Source organism: Microcaecilia unicolor, chromosome 9 (assembly GCF_901765095.1).
Source record: "Microcaecilia unicolor chromosome 9, aMicUni1.1, whole genome shotgun sequence".
In the NCBI taxonomy this organism is placed as follows: domain Eukaryota; kingdom Metazoa; phylum Chordata; class Amphibia; order Gymnophiona; family Siphonopidae; genus Microcaecilia; species Microcaecilia unicolor.
This window is the reverse complement of record NC_044039.1, coordinates 3,942,853-3,961,490: the sequence shown is the minus strand read 5'-3', so window position 1 is coordinate 3,961,490 and position 18,638 is coordinate 3,942,853. Positions and strand designations below refer to the sequence as shown.

The 18,638-nt window shown below is 43.7% G+C and overlaps 1 protein-coding gene across 3 annotated transcripts in view; it reads left to right on the top strand.

The window, feature by feature from the left end:
- CRACR2A (calcium release activated channel regulator 2A) overlaps positions 1–18,638 on the top strand; it is an 80,235-nt gene that overhangs the window by 25,654 nt on the left and 35,943 nt on the right. For all 3 annotated transcript variants that reach the window (XM_030214178.1, XM_030214180.1, XM_030214179.1), the window contains 5 exons: positions 4,620–4,731; positions 5,898–6,078; positions 8,092–8,238; positions 9,947–10,037; positions 14,529–14,624. In XM_030214178.1, the coding sequence (XP_030070038.1) occupies positions 4,620–4,731; positions 5,898–6,078; positions 8,092–8,238; positions 9,947–10,037; positions 14,529–14,624 (627 nt within the window). The remainder of the gene's footprint in view (positions 1–4,619; positions 4,732–5,897; positions 6,079–8,091; positions 8,239–9,946; positions 10,038–14,528; positions 14,625–18,638) is intronic.

Here is an 18,638-nt window from a genome sequence, read left to right as displayed (position 1 = left end):
CAGGGGACTGGGGCTACGGAAGAGAGTTGGCGAGAGGGAGAGATGCAGGGCTCACTGGGAGTGGGGAAGAGAGACTTGATTGGAGGAGGAAGGTTGAAGGGGAGAGAAGTCAGACTGTTCAGGGGGTGGGCAGGACTGGAAGAGAGAGGAAGAGATGTGGCACTCAAGTGGGGGAGGGCAGGGCAGGATTGTAAGGGAAGAAGGGAAAAAAGAAGGGAGAAGCTTTATATAGGGAACGACAAGGACAAAGAAAAGATGCTGGGCAGGGAGGAACATTGGGTCAGGAAAAGGGGGAGATGGAGACACAGGGGGGCAGAGGCGCCCCCCCCCCCAGGGCTGCTTAAGATGAAGGTGAGCAGTGGAAAAAATGCATGGGGAGCAGTAGAGAACTGTGGGGGGTGGAGACCTATGTGGTGGGGGGGGGGGGGGGGGGGGGGAAATGCCATGAAAAATTGCTCGGACACTAATAAGGGTGCAGTGAACCGAAAAAGTTTGGGAACCTCTGCTTTAGGTGAAGGCTGTTTTCTGTGATGGTGTCCACTTCGTGGAATGCCTTGCCAAGAATGGAATCTGATGTACATCAACTCAAAAACATTGCCTTCAAATTTATTTTGAAGGAATGTTTCTGTTGAAATCTGTATAAGATATGAAGGCTTATAGTAAGGAGTGGGGTGTTGAGATCCTGTATGTTGGAGGGAGAATTGTTTTTATATTTCTGGGAACGGTGTTGATAATGTGCCAGTTATTTTTTGTTTGATTATGTTTTGGAAATTTACGAATGTATTTCTGTAAACTGCTATGAACTGACATTTGTTAGTATAAGCGGAATAGAAATCCTATATAATAATTCTCACCGCCAACGTTCAAATGTGCAAGGGACCGTGCCTCCCTCGAAGGTGGTCTGCTAGGCAGGCACGCACTGACGTCAGTGACAGCTGATTTGAAACCAAGATTTGGGTCCCCCGTCAGCACAGGTAGTAGACAACAGCGGCAGGGGGGGCGGTTTTCGCCGGGAAGGGGGGGGGCGACAGGGTCGCGGAAGGGAGGTCCACGGGCCGCAATGCGGGGGCAGGGACGGGGTTGAAAATGGAGGGAGGGCAGACTGTGAAACACTGAGGGAGGGTGGGGGATTGCCTGCCTAGCGCCCGTTTCCTTGATTTCAGAAACGGGCCTTTTTCCTAGTTTTTAATAAATATAAAGATAAAGAATGTATGTCTCAGCAATAACATGTATTCCCCCCCCCCCTTTGAAAACATGGAATTATGTTTTCTTTATGTAGGAAATATTTTGACAGATCTGTTTTATTTTCATACAATTTTCTATTGAACTTCAAAACGACATACCGACAGAAAGACAATTAGAACTAAGATCATGGTTCTTCTGTCCTTTTTGATGGCAGCAGAAATCAGGACAACGGAGAGCCACTGGGAAATAATTACAGTTGCTCCAGATTTAGTCTGAGCAGGATATTTTAATTACATATTGATACACCCTCCTTAAAATAAACTAAAAATCCCACTCGTATAATATTATCTAGTGCACTTATACTGAGCATTTGACAGGAAAACTCTTTTGTACAGATGCAGGTTAGCATAAATTAATTGCTTCTATAAAGATGCACACTTTGTAATGAGAAACAGAGAACGGAGCTGCAACAGAATATCTGCGACAAAGAGAACAGCTGCCTTTCCCTCTACAGAGCAAGAATCGTGCATTTATCCACCACTCCTTAGTGCGAGAAAAGTGCATTCATACAGCACCCCTCAGCAAGAGAAACTTGCATTCGTTCACCACTCCTCAGCCTGATAAACTTGCATTCTTCATTCCCCCTAGTGCATGGCTCATGCATTTATCCACCACTCCTCAGCCTGAGAAACTTGCATTCTTCATTCCCCCTAGTGCATGGCTCATGCATTTATCCACCACTCCTCAGCCTGAGAAACTTGCATTCCTCATTCCCCCTAGTGCATGGCTCATGCATTTATCCACCACTCCTCAGCCTGAGAAACTTGCATTCTTCATTCCCCCTAGTGCATGGCTCATGCATTTATCCACCACTCCTCAGCCTGAGAAACTTGCATTCCTCATTCCCCCTAGTGCATGGCTCATGCATTTATCCACCACTCCTCAGCCTGAGAAACTTGCATTCTTCATTCCCCCTAGTGCATGGCTCATGCATTTATCCACCACTCCTCAGCCTGAGAAACTTGCATTCCTCATTCCCCCTAGTGCATGGCTCATGCATTTATCCACCACTCCTCAGCCTGAGAAACTTGCATTCATTCACCACTCCAAATTTGAAAGCTGTGCATTTACCACCAATCCCACATCCTGTAATTGCTTTCTTTCTTTACTTAAAACTTGCCTTACCATTTTAACTGACTCACAGGGCAAAGCGGAATACAGATTAAAATAACATAAAAGAAAGGAACTACATTAACCAAAGTAAAGGCAATCAATCAAACCAATACAAAGTAGACATACACATTTCAGGAGAGGTATTTAGAACAGCCATGGCCCTCCTGAGTCAAGTGCTGTAGGCCTGCTGAAAAAGCAATGTTTTTAACTGCCAATTTAAAACATTTTAAGGAAATCGCTCCATGGATCATTGGGGGTAAAGAATTCCATAAAGATGGGGCAGTATAATAGAATGCACTGTGCCTAGTGCTTTCTAACTGGGCCAACCGGGGTCTGGGAAAGACCATACGATAGTCATTTAGGCAAGAATTGTGCATTCATCCATCATTCTGAGTTTCTTTCTGCTCCACCAGTGACTATTTTTAATAGTAATCATATAGACCAATATTTTGTTTGCGCTTTCAATAAATAAAGTTTCCAAAAGTGTTTTGTAAATATCTTTATCTTTATAAGATCCAAAGCAGCTTGAATTAGACTGGAAAGATGCAGGAAATCACCTCTGACCTCTCCCATGTGAAGGAAGAACAGAGTCAATTTAAGGCAGCCTGGAAGAGCGAGATTAGAATGTGGTTTAGCTTTTCTCATTTTCATTCATTTTTCAGTTAGACATTAAGTACAGAAGTATTGCCATACTGGGAAAGACCAAAGGTCCATCAAGCCCAGCAGTGGCCAATCCAGGTCACAAATACCTGGCAAGATCCCAACAAAGTACAAAACATTCTATACTGCTAATCCAAGAAATAGTGGATTCTCCCCAAGTCCATTTAGTAATGGTCTATGGACTTTTCAGTTTTTAAACTCTGCTAAGCTAACCGCCGTTACCAAATTCTCTGGCAACGAATTCCAGAGCCCAATTACACGTTGAGTGAAGAAATATTTTCTCCGATTTGTTTTAAATTTACTACATTGTAGCTTCATCTCATGAATGGCAAACATTGTAATATAGAAAAACTAGAAGCACAATTGGGTTTTTTTTAAGCCGTCTAGTTGATGTCAACTCATAGTGACCCTCTGGACAGTTATCCTGAGCTGTGTTCAGTTTTCAGTCAGGTAGCTAATTGTTGATAGAGGGGCATCCATAACTATTGTTATAGTATGGATCAATATTGAACCATACTATAACTGTTGATGATAATGAGTTTTTATCCACTCAGCAGGTAGAACTGTGCTTGACCCATGCAAATAGGCTTGCTAAAATCACAGGTGCGCTTATGTGTGTACCTTATGTATACCTCAGGGTTGTCCAACCTCGGTCCTTGAGGGCTGCTATCTAGTCGGGTTTTCAGGATTTCCACAGTGAATATGAATGAGATCTATTTGCATGCACTGCCTCCATTGTATGCAAATAGATCTCATGCATATTCATTGGGAGAATCCTGAAAACCTGGCAAGGGTGAGGTTGGACACCCCTGGTTTACCTGTTTGTTTATGTGCTGTTTATGGAGGCATTCCTGGGGCAGAGCTGGCAAGGGTTCACAGTCACCAATGCTTTTGAAAATTCAAAAATGCGCATGTATTTTATTCCAGAAAAATGGTGCCCCTTAAACTCCACCCTCACGTGTGAATATAAATATGTGCATATGATGTTTCTGAGGTCGTATTCAAAGCAAAACTATACACGTACACCCGGATTCTATAAAGGTCACCCAAATATGGACACCCAAACTTGGACGTGGATACCAGATCTGCATGCAAAATAATTTGTTAATGGGCTCCAATTATTTTATTATTTAATTGGCACTAATTATGATTTGCACATGGATCTGGTTGTGTGCTATTCTATAACAGGCCATGGAAGGGTCATGGGAGGGTCAGGGGCCTTCACAAGATTTAGGCACAGTGTTATAGAATAATGGGATCTGCACCCAACTTGCATGCCAGGGTTCAGCTGGTGTAAAGTCCTTGTGCCCAAAGTTGGGTGTGGAAATCTGCGCTAAGCGCTATTCAGTAAAGGGCGTTTATCCCAGAGCACTCTTTATTGAATAGCGCTGAGCGCAAATTTTTCCTGGCACTTAATTATCGGCCTCATTCACAGAATCTGGCCCATACTGTCATTTGAACATCCATCAGAATCTGCATCTTGAAAAGCACGTGCGTACGTTTCATTAACGTGGGCAGTTATAAATTTACTCCCCACGTGGACGTGGTATCTGGTTAGAAGGTCACAGAATTCTTTCTGTCTTTTATGTGCATTATTTCAGAGGCTTCATGGGGAGTTGCCCCTTAGCCTGGAAGAGCTGGAGAAAGTGTTCGATACCTTGGATGCTGATGGAAATGGTTCTCTTTCGCTGGAGGAGTTCACCACAGGATTCAGTGAGTGATCGGATGTCATATGCTCCCGGTGTGCTTTTCAAGAACTGGTTGATGAAAATGCTTCAGAGCTTACATGCAGCCACAGTTTAGTAACATGCAACTCTGACATTAGTGTGCTTTAAGGTGCTTAATGCATGTTATTTACCACAGGTTCCATTTTATGCAATGGGTCTGGCTACTCATAAGATAAGTTGGATCCTCAGGAGCTTAACCGAGATTGGATAACAGAGCCGGTAGTGGGAGGCGGGGCTGGTGATTGGGAGGCGGGGATAGTGCTGGGCAGACTTATACGGTCTGTGCCAAAGCCGGTGGTGGGAGGCAGGGCTGGTGGTTGGGAGGCGGGGCTGGTGGTTGGGAGGCGGGGATAGTGCTGGGCAGACTTATACGGTCTGTGCCAAAGCCGGTGGTGGGAGGCGGGGATAGTGCTGGGCAGACTTATACGGTCTGTGCCAAAGCCGGTGGTGGGAGGGGGGGATAATGCTGGGCAGACTTATACGGTCTGTGCCAGAGCCGGTGGTTGGGAGGCGGGCATAGTGCTGGGCAGACTTATACGGTCTGTGCCAGAGCCGGTGGTGGGAGGCGGGGATAGTGCTGGGCAGACTTATACGGTCTGTGCCAGAGCCGGTGGTTGGGAGGCGGGCATAGTGCTGGGCAGACTTATACGGTCTGTGCCAGAGCCGGTGGTGGGAGGCGGGGATAGTGCTGGGCAGACTTATACGGTCTGTGCCAGAGCCAGTGGTGGGAGGCGGGACTGGAGGTTGGGAGGCGGGGTAGTGCTGGGCAGACTTATATGGTCTGTGCCAGAGCCGGTGGTTGGGAGGCGGGCATAGTGCCGGGCAGACTTATACGGTCTGTGCCCTGAAGAGCATAGATACAAATCAAAGTAGGGTATACACAAAAAGTAGCACACATGAGTTGTCTTGTTGGGCAGACCGGATGAACTGTGCAGGTCTTTTTCTGCCGTCATCTACTATGTTACTTTGTTAAAGTGGTGGTGCATGTTAATAATTCTAGCTATAGAGTGATATGGTAAGATGCCATAACAAAGCTACTTTCTCAGTCTCTAGTGCATTATAACTCCTCTTTAATGATGCGTGACTAATGTAACATTTTAAGCCATGCCTCAATAAGCTGGTTAGTCTATATGGTGCCTTTGGCAATTTCAGGCCAGTTTCTGTTTGGAGAGAAGATTCCACTGAACGAAGCTTGTGAAGAACACACCAAGCAGCTTCAGTTTGAAAGTGTTTATCAGTCCAAGTGGGAAGAGAGCGTTCACAAAGATGAAGACGAAGACCTCCAGTTCTACAACCTGGTAGACAGTCTGGGAGCCAACAGGTTTTTAGAGGAGTAAGTTCGTTTTCTTCTGCTCAATAGACCTTATGAAGGTTGGGGTAAATGTCACGATCAAGACACAGGCAGAAGGTTAAACTAATGATTCCCAGTTCTGTTGTGGCTATGCCTTCTCCGTGGTCCTTGGTTCTGGTTTGACGTGATATGAATTACAGAAAGCGACGTGAAACGTGCCTGCTGTGCGTTGTGGTGTATTGAATTATGTTTTAAGGGACATTTGGGGGGGGGATGTGTACTGTGTCACACAAAGGGCCCTGATTACTAAGGTGCGTTAGCGTTTTTAGCACGCCTACAATTAGCATGTACGCTAACCATGTAGCCGCCTATAGGGATATTGTAGGCGTGTACACAGTTGACACGCGTAGATGTTTAATGCACGTTAAAAATGTTAACACGCCTATAACGTAGCTTAATAAACAGGGCTCAAAGTCAGTTCAAACATTGCAAAGCGATCCTAAGAAAATCTGGTAAAATAAGTGACGAAAATAGTTATATTAACAGCAGTAGTGCTCATTGGTTCAAACTTCAGTGGAGCATGACAAAGACGTTTTCTGTGGCTGAGGAAAAGGATTTGACAGCGATAAGTTTTCTTACTTCTTTCACTGGTTTTATTTCATTTTCTGATGCATATATAATGGTTAATTGTTCATTAGCTCCTTTCTGCATCTAATTTACCTTTTATGTAGCAGTGGAGCACAGTCTTTTCAGGGGCCCACTCCCCACCTTGCTCTATTTTATAGATATGGTGGGGGGGAGGGGGGGGGAGGCACAATCTTTGTATGTTGTTGCTTTTCCCAAATTTTATTGAGACATTGAGGGGCATAATCGAAAGGGACATCCAAGTTTTGATGAGGATGTCCTCACAAAACGTTCTCAACCCGTATTTTTGAAACAAGATCGACGTCCATCTTTCGTTTCGATAATACGGTCAGGGACGCCCAAATCCTGAAATTTGGTCGTCCTTAGAGATGGTTGTCCCTAGACTTGGTCGTTTCTGATTTTCGGCGATAATAGAAACCAAGGACATCCATCTCAGAAACGACCAAATGCAAGCCATTTGGTTGTGGGAGGAGCCAGCATTTGTAGTGTACTGGCCCCCCCGACATGCCAGGACACCAACCGGACACCCTAGGGGGCACTGCAGTGGACTTCATAAATTGCTCCCAGGTACATAGCTCCCTTACCTTGTGTGCTGAGCCCCCCAAAACCCACTACCCAGTACTGTACACCAAACTGCTCCAGGTACCTGCATACTGCTGTGATGGACCTGAGTATGACATCTGAGGCTGGCAATCAATATTTTTAAAGATGCTTTTTGAGGGTGGGAGGGGGTTAGTGACCACTGGGGGAGTAAGGGGAGGTCATCCCCGATTCTCTCCGGTGGTCATCTGGTCAGTTTGGGCACCTTTTTGTGCCTTGGTCATAAGAAAAACACGACCAGGTAAAGTCGTCCAAGTGTTCGTCAAGGACGTCCTTGTTTCTTTCAATTATGGGTTGAGGACGTCCTCGTGTTAGGCATGCCCAAGTCCCGCCTTTGCTACGCCTTTGATACGCCCTCTTGAACTGTGGCCGTCCCTGCGATGGAGTGCAGTTGGGGACATCTAAAATCGGCTTTCGATTATACCGATTTGAACGACCCTGTGAGAAGGACGCCCATCTTCCGATTTGGGTCGAAATATGGGCGTCCTTCTCTTTTGAAAATGAACCCAATTGTCTTCTGGAGATCCGCTCACTGATTGGTGTTGAACACTTGGTCATTTGAGAGATTCTTACATTGTTTTAATGTAGACTTCTACTTTCTGATAACTCCGTATGTTATTTTGGGTTGTCTTGATAGTTTAAACAATATGACCTAATATATATATCTTGTAATAAGCTTGTATTGCTAATTATAGTTTTCCATGATGGTTAATGCAGTACAGAAGTATAGTTTAATTTAATTTAGTAACAGATGTCGGTGGTGTACGGAGATCTGGATGGAAAGGTTTCATTTCTTTCTTTGTTTTTCAGTGAAACTCACATCAAAAAGCTTTGGAAGCAGTTGCAAAAGGATGAGCCTCATTTGCTTCCCAACTTTGAAGAGCTGCTGGCCAGGATTTTTTCCCAGCTCCACGAGGCGAATACTGAAAAGACAGAGATCGAGAATGCACTGAAAAAGTTTGTACACGTATATTTCCTTGACAGTATTGTGCCTGTAGATTTGCTGAACTGGTGTGGAGTTCTGATACTGGTCCTGACATTAACTAGCAAAAATAGCAAGAGCCAATGCTAAACCTTTCCATAGACCCATTGTATGGCCTGAGCCAAATTTATAGAAGATAGAAGGTTGATGTCTTTGCATTTTCTTGGCTGAAGCACGTTGGAGACACCCATTGGTTCTTCCTTCCATCGATGTTCAGTTCACCAATTAGAAGCAGATGACAGACAATAGGCTTCATTCTACTACTACTACTACTTAGCCTTGGGGGGGATTTCTTCAAAAAAAGCAATAAAATAAGTAATAAATACAGTATTCAGTTTTTATGTCAGAGTTGACGGACTAGAATTCCATAGCCTTCCAAACTTTTTAACTTGTACTGTAAGGGCCGGATTCAGTAAATGGCGTTCGAAAGTTGGCACCAGAAAAAAATTCAGCTCTCAGTGCTTTCTATAAGGTTGCTCCGGGCTGAGCGCCGTTTATAGAACAGCACGTGGCGCCAATTCTCACGCCCAGATTTGGATGCTAGGACTTATGCCTCGCTAAAGGAAAGGCGCTTCTATTCCTGTATAGAATAGGCTTCTCCAGGCACCCTCTGAGTGCTTATACATTGAATTACCCCCGCAGGGCTTGATCACCTTCTGGAAACCCCCTTCTTTAAGGCCATTTTCCAATTATGTTAATGGTCACAGATAGAAGTGTTTCAGGCGTCATGGGGTCAAGGATAATAAATTGTCCAGTATGATCATAGATTTTCTTGTGTTGCTGGGTGTGGGGATTTATGTTGGATCGGTGGGATAAGCTTTTTTGAAGAGGTGGGTTTTCAATGATTTCCTGAAGTTTAGGTGGTCATGTATTGTTTTCACTGCATACGGGAGTCCATTCCATAGTTGTGCGCTTATGTAGGGGAAGCTAGATGTGTGAGACCCCCAGCTCTACTTTGCTATCTGTGTTGCTGCTCCCGGCCCTGATGTAGTGTTGGCTGCAATGCTGTCACAGTCCCTCATGTCCCATGTGGCTTGAGTAGTCCTAGTTGTAGCCCAAGCACAGTAGGAAGTGTGGGCTGATGATGTGGCTTTCCCCTCTATCATGGTCACGGTCCAATTTGAGATCACATCCCACATTTTGGGAAGCATTGGACTGAGGGGAAATGGTTAAGGGCTCAAAGTAAATCAAGCCATAAATTTCCTTAAATGAAATCTGCATATCTGAGTTGAAGAGGTCTAAGCTCCAGCTAAGTTATAAAGCAGACGTTTGTGGAAAGGGATTCATAGACTCCCTTTGGACAGAGGGGTCTCCATTTGCTTCATTTAAAAGCAGTGGGAGCAGATAAACGGGAGACACTGCCAGACATTTTAACCTTTAAAATAGAAACTTTCATACCGCTTTAGAAATAGAAAAATATCGGGATCACATTTTCCATTGTAGGATTTAATCAAATAAGCTGCCTAGACATTTTTCGTTACTAGCCTATCTTAAGTTAACCTGTATTAGCTTAGGAGTTAATTGTAAGCCACATTGAACCAAGCACTAGGGTGGAAAATGTGGGGTACAAATGCAATCAATCAATCAGTCAATAAATAAATAAAATCTGAGTTGGCCTGTTAAGTAGATGTGGAGGTGGAAGGCCTGACGACAGTGACGATCTGTCTTTTGCTCTTTATTCAGGAAAATAGCAACTTACGATGAGGAAATGCAGAACCTGTATGAGGAAATGGAGCAGCAGATCAAAAAGGAAAAGGAGGAATTTCTTCTTCAAGTGAGTCGTTCTTTATGGGCTGAGCTGAGAATGGTATTGTAGCGTATTTACCCTTGAACATGGTGTTGCTGAGTGCATTACAATCCTTGCACCAGGTCACTTCTCCAGGAGGCCCAGCAAGGCAGGTTTCCAGCGTGACCATATCTACAAATTAATTTGGTTCTTGGATTAAATGTTTGTAAATACATCTCATGAATATCCCTAGTGCACAGTCCCGTCAGGAGTAAAACCTCTGCACTGATCCATTTGCGTTTCAAAGGATTTTGGACAGGTCAGGCCAAACTTCTGCTATTAAAATATTTCCAGTGGCAAATTTTCAGCAGTATCATCAAAATAGGGATAAATGTATTAAAAGAGATTTCCGGTATGAGTGGTTTGAAACCATTTGAGAATCTCTGTCATACAAGGGTGGGGGATTTAATGCTATTGGGAGTACAGTGATATAATAAGCCTCCCAGAGCAGGGAATTAAGCTTCCTGGTCCAAAAACTGTGCGGTCTGCTGTGACCAGTGAACTGTGGGGTTTATTCAGAGCTTTACGCTCACTCAGGGACAGATGCACTAAGGGTCCTCGGAAGAGCCCTTCCCTTACCGATTCCATAGCGAATCGGTAGGGAACGGCCATGCATCAAGGAAATGGAATGCAAATGAGCTGCTCATTGTAGCTCACTTGCATTCTCTATTCCCTCGTTACCCATAGAAATCAAACAAAATAAAACATGGAAAAGAAAATAAGATGAAACCTTTTTTATTGGACATAACTTAATACATTTCTTGATTAGCTTTCGAAGGTTGCCCTTCTTCGTCAGATCAGAAATAAGCAAATGTGGTAGCAGATAGTATATATAAGAGAAACATCAAAGCATTACTTTGACAGTCTGATAGAGTGGGAGGGTGTCCCCATGCATACCCCCACCCTCCCACTCTATCAGACTGTCAAAGTAATGCTTTGATGTTTCTCTTATATATACTATCTGCTACCACATTTGCTTATTTCCAATCTGAGGAAGAAGGGCAACCTTCGAAAGCTAATCAAGAAATGTATTAAGTTATGTCCAATAAAAAAGGTATCATCTTATTTTCTTTTCCATGTTTTATTTTGTTTGATTTCTATAGATTCTACATGGAATGTTGTTATTCCACTAGCAACATTCCATGTAGAAGTCGGCCCTTGTAGATCACCAATGTGGCCGCGCAGGCTTCTGCTTCTGTGAGTCTGACATCCTGCAGGACGTCAGACTCACAGAAACAGAAGCCTGCGCAGGAATGTTGCTAGTGGAATAGCCATAACACCAAACCAAAGACAAAGAACTAATGATAAACACCCCCTCTACCTATGGGAATTCTTCTATATTTTCTATTGGATCTAGAAGATCTCTATACTTTTAAAGTAACATAAGCCCAAACATCTAAAGATTCAATGACATGAATATGTTCTAGAAAATGTTTGGGAGTCCTCAGAAGACACCACTTCCGGCACATTCAATAAAGATTTTTAGCCTAGTGGCATAGCGTCTCCTCATCGGACAATCCCTTAGGTAACTATTTTTAGTGCTATTGCAAACACATATACTACAAAAGGTGCTCAAAGCTATATGTGCTCAATGCTACAAGTGCTCTAAATCAAAAATTGTTTAAAAGGACTTATCTTCAGTTCCTCTCCGTGTATTATACTGTTGGAGTCCTCTTTGGCTTTCCCTAGATAACGCCCGACACCGCGGGTTTCAACATTTTCGTCAGGGACTCGGGTTAACACTTGCCCATCTCCCCTTCACAACAGTCTGTACTTCCGGACATCAATAATTCTCCCAGATGCACTCGATTGTTCTTCACTGGCGCTTTTTAAAGGCTGCACGATGCTGTCTCGTTATCATGACGTCACTGTGTCAACAAAAATACAGCCTTAGTAATGATTTTTTCAGAACCTGTTGGAAACCCCAGAAGTAACTTTGAATAAATAAATAAATACAGGTACGTCTTACTTAGTCTAACCTATCATGAACAAATTCAAAAAATACACAAAAAACCTAACAGATGAAAATTAGGATTTAGAAAAACTGAATTCCAAACGTATCAAAAGAATAATAATGAATTTTCATACATCAGATGAGCACCATAAAATTAGAAATTATGATTAAATCATGGAGTTCCATTCCACCGATTCATTGAGCCCGTAAGGACTCATTGTCTGCAACCTATGAATCCACCATTGCTCTCTTCTAGTTAGGGCTGTCATGCGGTCCCCTCCCCCGCTCGGTTCCAAAACCTGCTCTATTATAAACCATCTGAGGTCAGTAAAGCTATGCCGATGTTCTATACAGTGGGGTACTAATGGAGCTGTTAACATTTTTGTATGTACCCTGCTCTTATGTTCTATCAATCGTATTCGCATAGTTCTAATCGTGCGACCTACATAGAACAATGAGCAAGGACAATAAATAATGTACACCACACGTACGTGCAGGACGTCAGACTCACAGAAACAGAAGCCAGCGCAGCCTTCTACATGGAATGTTGCTAGTGGAATAGCAACATTCCATGTAAAATGTCCAATAGTAGCAACATTCCATGTAGAATCTCCAATAGTATCTATTTTACTGTCATAGTAATGCTTGAATGTTTTCACTTATATACACTGTCAGCTAGCACATTTGCTTATTTCCGATCTGAGGAAGAAGGGCAACCTTCGAAAGCTAATCAAGAAATGTATTAAGTTATGTCCAATAAAAAAGGTATCATCTTATTTTATTTTCCATGTTTTATTTTGTTTGATTTCTATAGATTCTACATGGAATGTTGCTATTCCACTAGCAACATTCCATGTAGAAGTCAGCCCTTGTAGATCACCAATGTGGCCGCGCAGGCTTCTGCTTCTGTGAGTCTGACGTCCTGCACATACGTGCAGGACGTCAGACTCACAGAAGCAGAAGCCTGCGCAGCCTTCTACATGGAATGTTGCTAGTGGAATAGCAACATTCCATGTAGAATCTCCAATAGTAGCAACATTCCATGTAGAATCTCCAATAGTATCTATTTTACTGTCATAGTAATGCTTGAATGTTTTCACTTATATACACTGTCAGCTAGCACATTTGCTTATTTCCGATCTGAGGAAGAAGGGCAACCTTCGAAAGCTAATCAAGAAATGTATTAAGTTATGTCCAATAAAAAAGGTTTCATCTTATTTTCTTTTCCATGTTTTATTTTGTTTGATTTCTATAGATTCTACATGGAATGTTGCTATTCCACTAGCAACATTCCATGTAGAAGTCGGCCCTTGCTGATCACCAATGTGGCCGCGCAGGCTTCTGCTTCTGTGAGTCTGACGTCCTGCACGTACGTGCAGGACGTCAGACTCACAGAAACAGAAGCCTGCGCAGCCTTCTACATGGAATGTTGCTAGTGGAATAGCAACATTCCATGTAGAATCTCCAATAGTATCTATTTTACTGTCATAGTAATGCTTGAATGTTTTCACTTATATACACTGTCAGCTAGCACATTTGCTTATTTCCGATCTGAGGAAGAAGGGCAACCTTCGAAAGCTAATCAAGAAATGTATTAAGTTATGTCCAATAAAAAAGGTATCATCTTATTTTCTTTTCCATGTTTTATTTTGTTTGATTTCTATAGATTCTACATGGAATGTTGCTATTCCACTAGCAACATTCCATGTAGAAGTCGGCCCTTGCAGATCACCAATGTGGCCGCGCAGGCTTCTGCTTCTGTGAGTCTGACGTCCTGCACGTACTCACAGAAACAGAAGCCTGCGAAGCCTTCTACATGGAATGTTGCTAGTGGAATAGCAACATTCCATGTAGAATCTCCAATAGTAGCAACATTCCATGTAGAATCTCCAATGGTATCTATTTTACTGTCATAGTAATGCTTGAATGTTTTCACTTATATACACTGTCAGCTAGCACATTTGCTTATTTCCGATCTGACGAAGAAGGGCAACCTTCGAAAGCTAATCAAGAAATGTATTAAGTTATGTCCAATAAAAAAGGGATCGTCTTATTTTCTTTTCCATGTTTTATTTTGTTTGATCTCTATTGATAATCTTTAAGAGTGGACTAACAAGGCTACCACACCTCTCTATCTGAAAGGACAATGCAATTATGGTTTATTTAAATTTGCTGTACCTTCCTTCAGAAATCACAGGCCGGTGTAAAATCAATCAATAAATAAAATAGTAAGAAAAGAATGCCAATTATTGTAGAACAGCTACAATCACTCAGAGGGAGAGAGAGAAACAAAAAAGAGGAAGAAGGGGGTTCTGTGAACTTGCAACACAGTGCTGCAGTCCATAGCGCGCTCGTTGGAAAAGTTACGCTTTTAAAGCTGTACAAAATTGATTTCTTGTTCACCCTTTGTAGTCATCTGTGGGCTGCCAATTAGTGCCACATGAGCAGAAGAGAGAAAACAAATGTGGGGCTTATGCTGACACTTTTCACCAAATTAACTGCTTCTCTCTTTGTTTCTGCGGCAGGACACTGAAAAGTTCCAGTCACGCAGCCAAGACCTGGAAGAGAAACTCCTGTCAAAAGAGCAGGAACTGGAGCATCTGATCCAGAAGCAGAAAAAGGTCCTTGCACATCATGTCCTTCAAACGACCTTCGTTAGCTTGAGTGCTCCGTTTACCGCGCTTCTCTTTTCTGTCTGTCGCTTTCGTGATGCAGTGCAATCGATGTTTATCTGCGAGGCTCTTGTTATTTCCCAGTGAAAAACAAAATCTCTTTGAAGTAGTGGAGCCATGAACATAATGAGCTGCCCTACATTTGTTTCATATTTATGAGAGCCTGGCATGCCCGGCTTTCAGTTTGTACATTTAAAGTGCTGCTCTTATGTTAGCCGCTAGAATGAATCCTGGTTTTTCAAGACTGAAACACAAAAGGCAGCAACAAGGCGAGGGGGCTGCGTTTTCCGAATTGAGTAATGATGGAAAATTGCTCAATTCATTACTCATTTCTGTATAGGCTGCTTCATCATTTGTTGAGTTAGAAGATAGTTATTTAAGTAGCTGATTAATATTCTGTTCCCCTTACCCCCCCCCCCCCCCCCCCCCCCCCCCCCCCCGTCTATGAGGAGGTTAATAAAACTCCTGTTTTCTGGTACAGTAACATTTTACTCAAAGAAATCAGGGCTTTAATTAGTGACCAACCGATTCCTTGGGTAAAAACACCTAAGTTGCTCAGGCATGAGGATAATTTTGCCCACAGACTAAAAAGGCAGTCCTGGGGGCATGGAGAACGCAGTGCTCAGAGCAATAAATACTTTGATTAGATTTTACAAAATTCCATGCATTGCTTCCAATGGAAAAATCATCTGCACAGGATGAAATGGAAAGCTCTCCGGATAAGAATTCTTTAAGTAAGAATGAAAGCAGAACTGCTTATACAGCTTTGCTTTGTTTCTCCTCCAAGCACCCATGGGTTAAAATTATCTGTGGGGTTTGCCGAATCATGGGTAATTTTAAGATTAATTAATATTTAAGAGAAAATGCTTAGTGTATCAAGCCTTGCAGGTCAATGATGGACTCTGTCAGCTATTCCTCTCAGTCCCGGACAAGCACGCAGGCAAAGGAGCCAGCTCTGTGGGTGTTTTGAGTGCTCAAGCACTCCCAATCAGTGGCGTAGCTTCCAGGGGCCACAGGGGCCTGGGCCCCCCAAATCGACTCTGGGGCTCCTGATTTGGCTGGTGGGGTCCCCAACCCCCGCCAGCTAAAGCGTTTGTGCGAGCATGCTCAGTTTCATTAAAACGAGTGTGCACAGCAACTGAAAACAGGACAGGGCGCCAGGCAATGTGAGAACAGCGCGGGACAAACGCTTTAGCTGGCGGGAATTGGAGACCCTTGCCAGCCAAGGTGCCTTCACAATGGCGATGGGGGGAAGCGTGGTGAAAGCGGAAGCAGCGGCAGGAGGGAGGCAGTGGCGAGGCAGTAGCAGCCACGGGGGAGGGGCGGAAGTGGCGGCGGCAGGGAGGTGGGCCAAAGTGTGCCCCCCCACCTTGGGCTCTGGCCCCCCCCCCTCCCGTCAAGGTGTGGCTATGCCCCTGCCCCCAATATTGAGCAAATTCCTTGACTTTGCCCAGAGGTTGGTTAATTTCCATTGGATTTAGCATCCCCAATCATTTTGAAAAGTTGGTTCCTATTCACACAGGTGGTTCAAGGATTAGTTTTCTCATTATGTGCCCTGTGGAAGGATGGCTAAGGCAAAGGAACAGCTTAAGAGCCAAGTTATCAACATGGGCTGCCATTAAGATGTGTATTTTTACTCTTAATCCCAGTTATTAGTAACTAGATCTCATTGCATAAAATGGGACCTGTGCCAAAATAGCATGAGTTAGTGGTAAAATAAATACCACATCTTGGTATCCCACATTGATAACTTTCCCCCTTAGTGTGAAGAGTTTCAGTCTTGTAACCAGAGTTGATATTGTGATGCGTTAATGCCTCATTCCACCAATAGGAGCCAACCTCATTAGTGATGTCAGAATGGCTTCATTGCCCTATACTTGGCTCAACTCTGAGATTGTGATGTCATAATGGCTCATTCCACCAATAAGAGCCAACCTCATCAGTGATGTCACAATGGCTTGATTGTCCTATACTTGGCTCACTTTTATTACATATAGCAGTGGATTCGATTTTAGGGACATTTCTTTTTCCTTAATTAATGGGCAAATTAACATGTTTTTAACAGCAACCCACATTGATATTTTACAGCTAACTCCAGTTATTAGTAACCACGTCTCATTGCATAAAATGGGACCTGTGCTAAAATAGCTCGAGTTGGTGGTAAAATAACACATCATAACAGTAGCCTGTGTTGATAATTCCCCCCCCCCCCCCGCCCCTTAGTGATTTTGTTCCTTAATCTAATGTGTTAAATTGCTATTGCCATTAAAATTTACATGTCTGTAAGTCAATTGGCTACTGAAATATTAAGTTTCATTCCACAACGTGGGTGCTTTTTCTTTTTGTTAGCATAATTGTCATTGCATGTCTGGAACATTCTCATGCAGTCCAAACGTCTATTGTCTTGTTGTTGAACAGAAGCAGTAAACATTAGTCTAAATATTTCACCCCTCATTATCTCACAGAGCCCCTTCTTAGCCCTAGTGATTGGTTCCCAGTGTGTGTTAGTGGGGCAATAGCTGATTGGTGGAAAATGGAGATTATGGGATAAGAAAGGGAGGGAGGGAGGATTGGAGGGGAAGAGAGAAATGAACGAGACTGGGTAATAAGAGGATGGTTGAATGAGAAAGTGGGTAAACAACGGGTTGGGGGGCATGAACAAGGAGGGGAGCTGCTGGCTGTGCATTTCTGACAGAGGCAAAGGTGCCAGATTTACTAAGCTGCTTTCTCCTTCGACACAGAATGGGGAAAACGATCTTAATAGATCAGGCCCTGAAGGAGCAGTGATAGACCTTAGAAAGGATCTCTCCCCCCCCCCCCCCCCCCCTTTCTCACTGTGCTTTTCAACTTCTGTGTCTGCAGTTGAGGGTGCTGGCTCCTAAATTCAAAGAAAACTATTTGAGGAAAACCTTAGGGCTCCCCCTCTATTCTTGGGTTCTTTGAATGAGGAACTCCTGCGTCTGAGGGTTCCTCCTCAGTTCCTGAGTTCTTTGCAATGGGAACTCCTACTCCTCAGGGTTCCCCAACTCCGTTCCTGGGTTCTTTGAATGGGGAACTCCTGCTCCGTAGGGTTCCCCCTCCATTCCTGGGTTCTTTGAATGAGGAACCCTTACTCCATAGGATTCACCCTCTATTCTTGGGTTCTTTGAATTGGGAACTCCTGCACCTTAAGGTTTCCCCCTTCATTCCAGGGTTCTTTGAATGAGGAACTCCTGCGTCTGAGGGTTCCTCCTCAGTTCCTGAGTTCTTTGCATTGGGAACTCCTACTCCTCAGGGTTCCCCAGCTCCATTCCTGGGTTCTTTGAATGGGGAACTCCTGCTCCTTAGGGTTCCCCCTCCATTCCTGGGTTCTTTGAATGAGGAACACTTACTCCATAGGATTCACCCTCTATTCTTGGGTTCTTTGAATTGGGAACTCCTGCACCTTAAGGTTTCCCCCTTCATTCCAGGGTTCTTTGAATGAGGAACTCCTGCGTCTGAGGGTTCCTCCTCAGTTCCTGAGTTCTTTGCATTGAGAACTCCTACTCCTCAGGGTTCCCCAGCTCCGTTCCTGGGTTCTTTGAATTGGGAACTCCGGTTCCATAGGGTTCTCCCTCCATTCCTGGTTCTTTGAATGGGGAACTCCTGCTCCTTAGGGTTCCTCCTTCATTCCAGGGTTCTTTCAATGGGGTCCTTTCTACCATAATGTAATATGCATAGCTTTGATTAATTTGGGTACAATGAAATTGCACAATATGACAGGTACTAGATTTCTCTCGGTGTACTGTTGTGTATAAATTACAAATAGAAAACAATAATAACAATGAGTAGCTATAATAACTCTCCTTCCCACCACCACCCTCTACCCTTCCAACTAGAAAATGACACGGGGACAAAGTTTGTCCCTGTCCCTGTTGGCTTTGTCCCCACCCCCACCTTGTCCCCGTGGGATCTGTCCCCGTCCCCTCCCCGTCCCAATGGGAT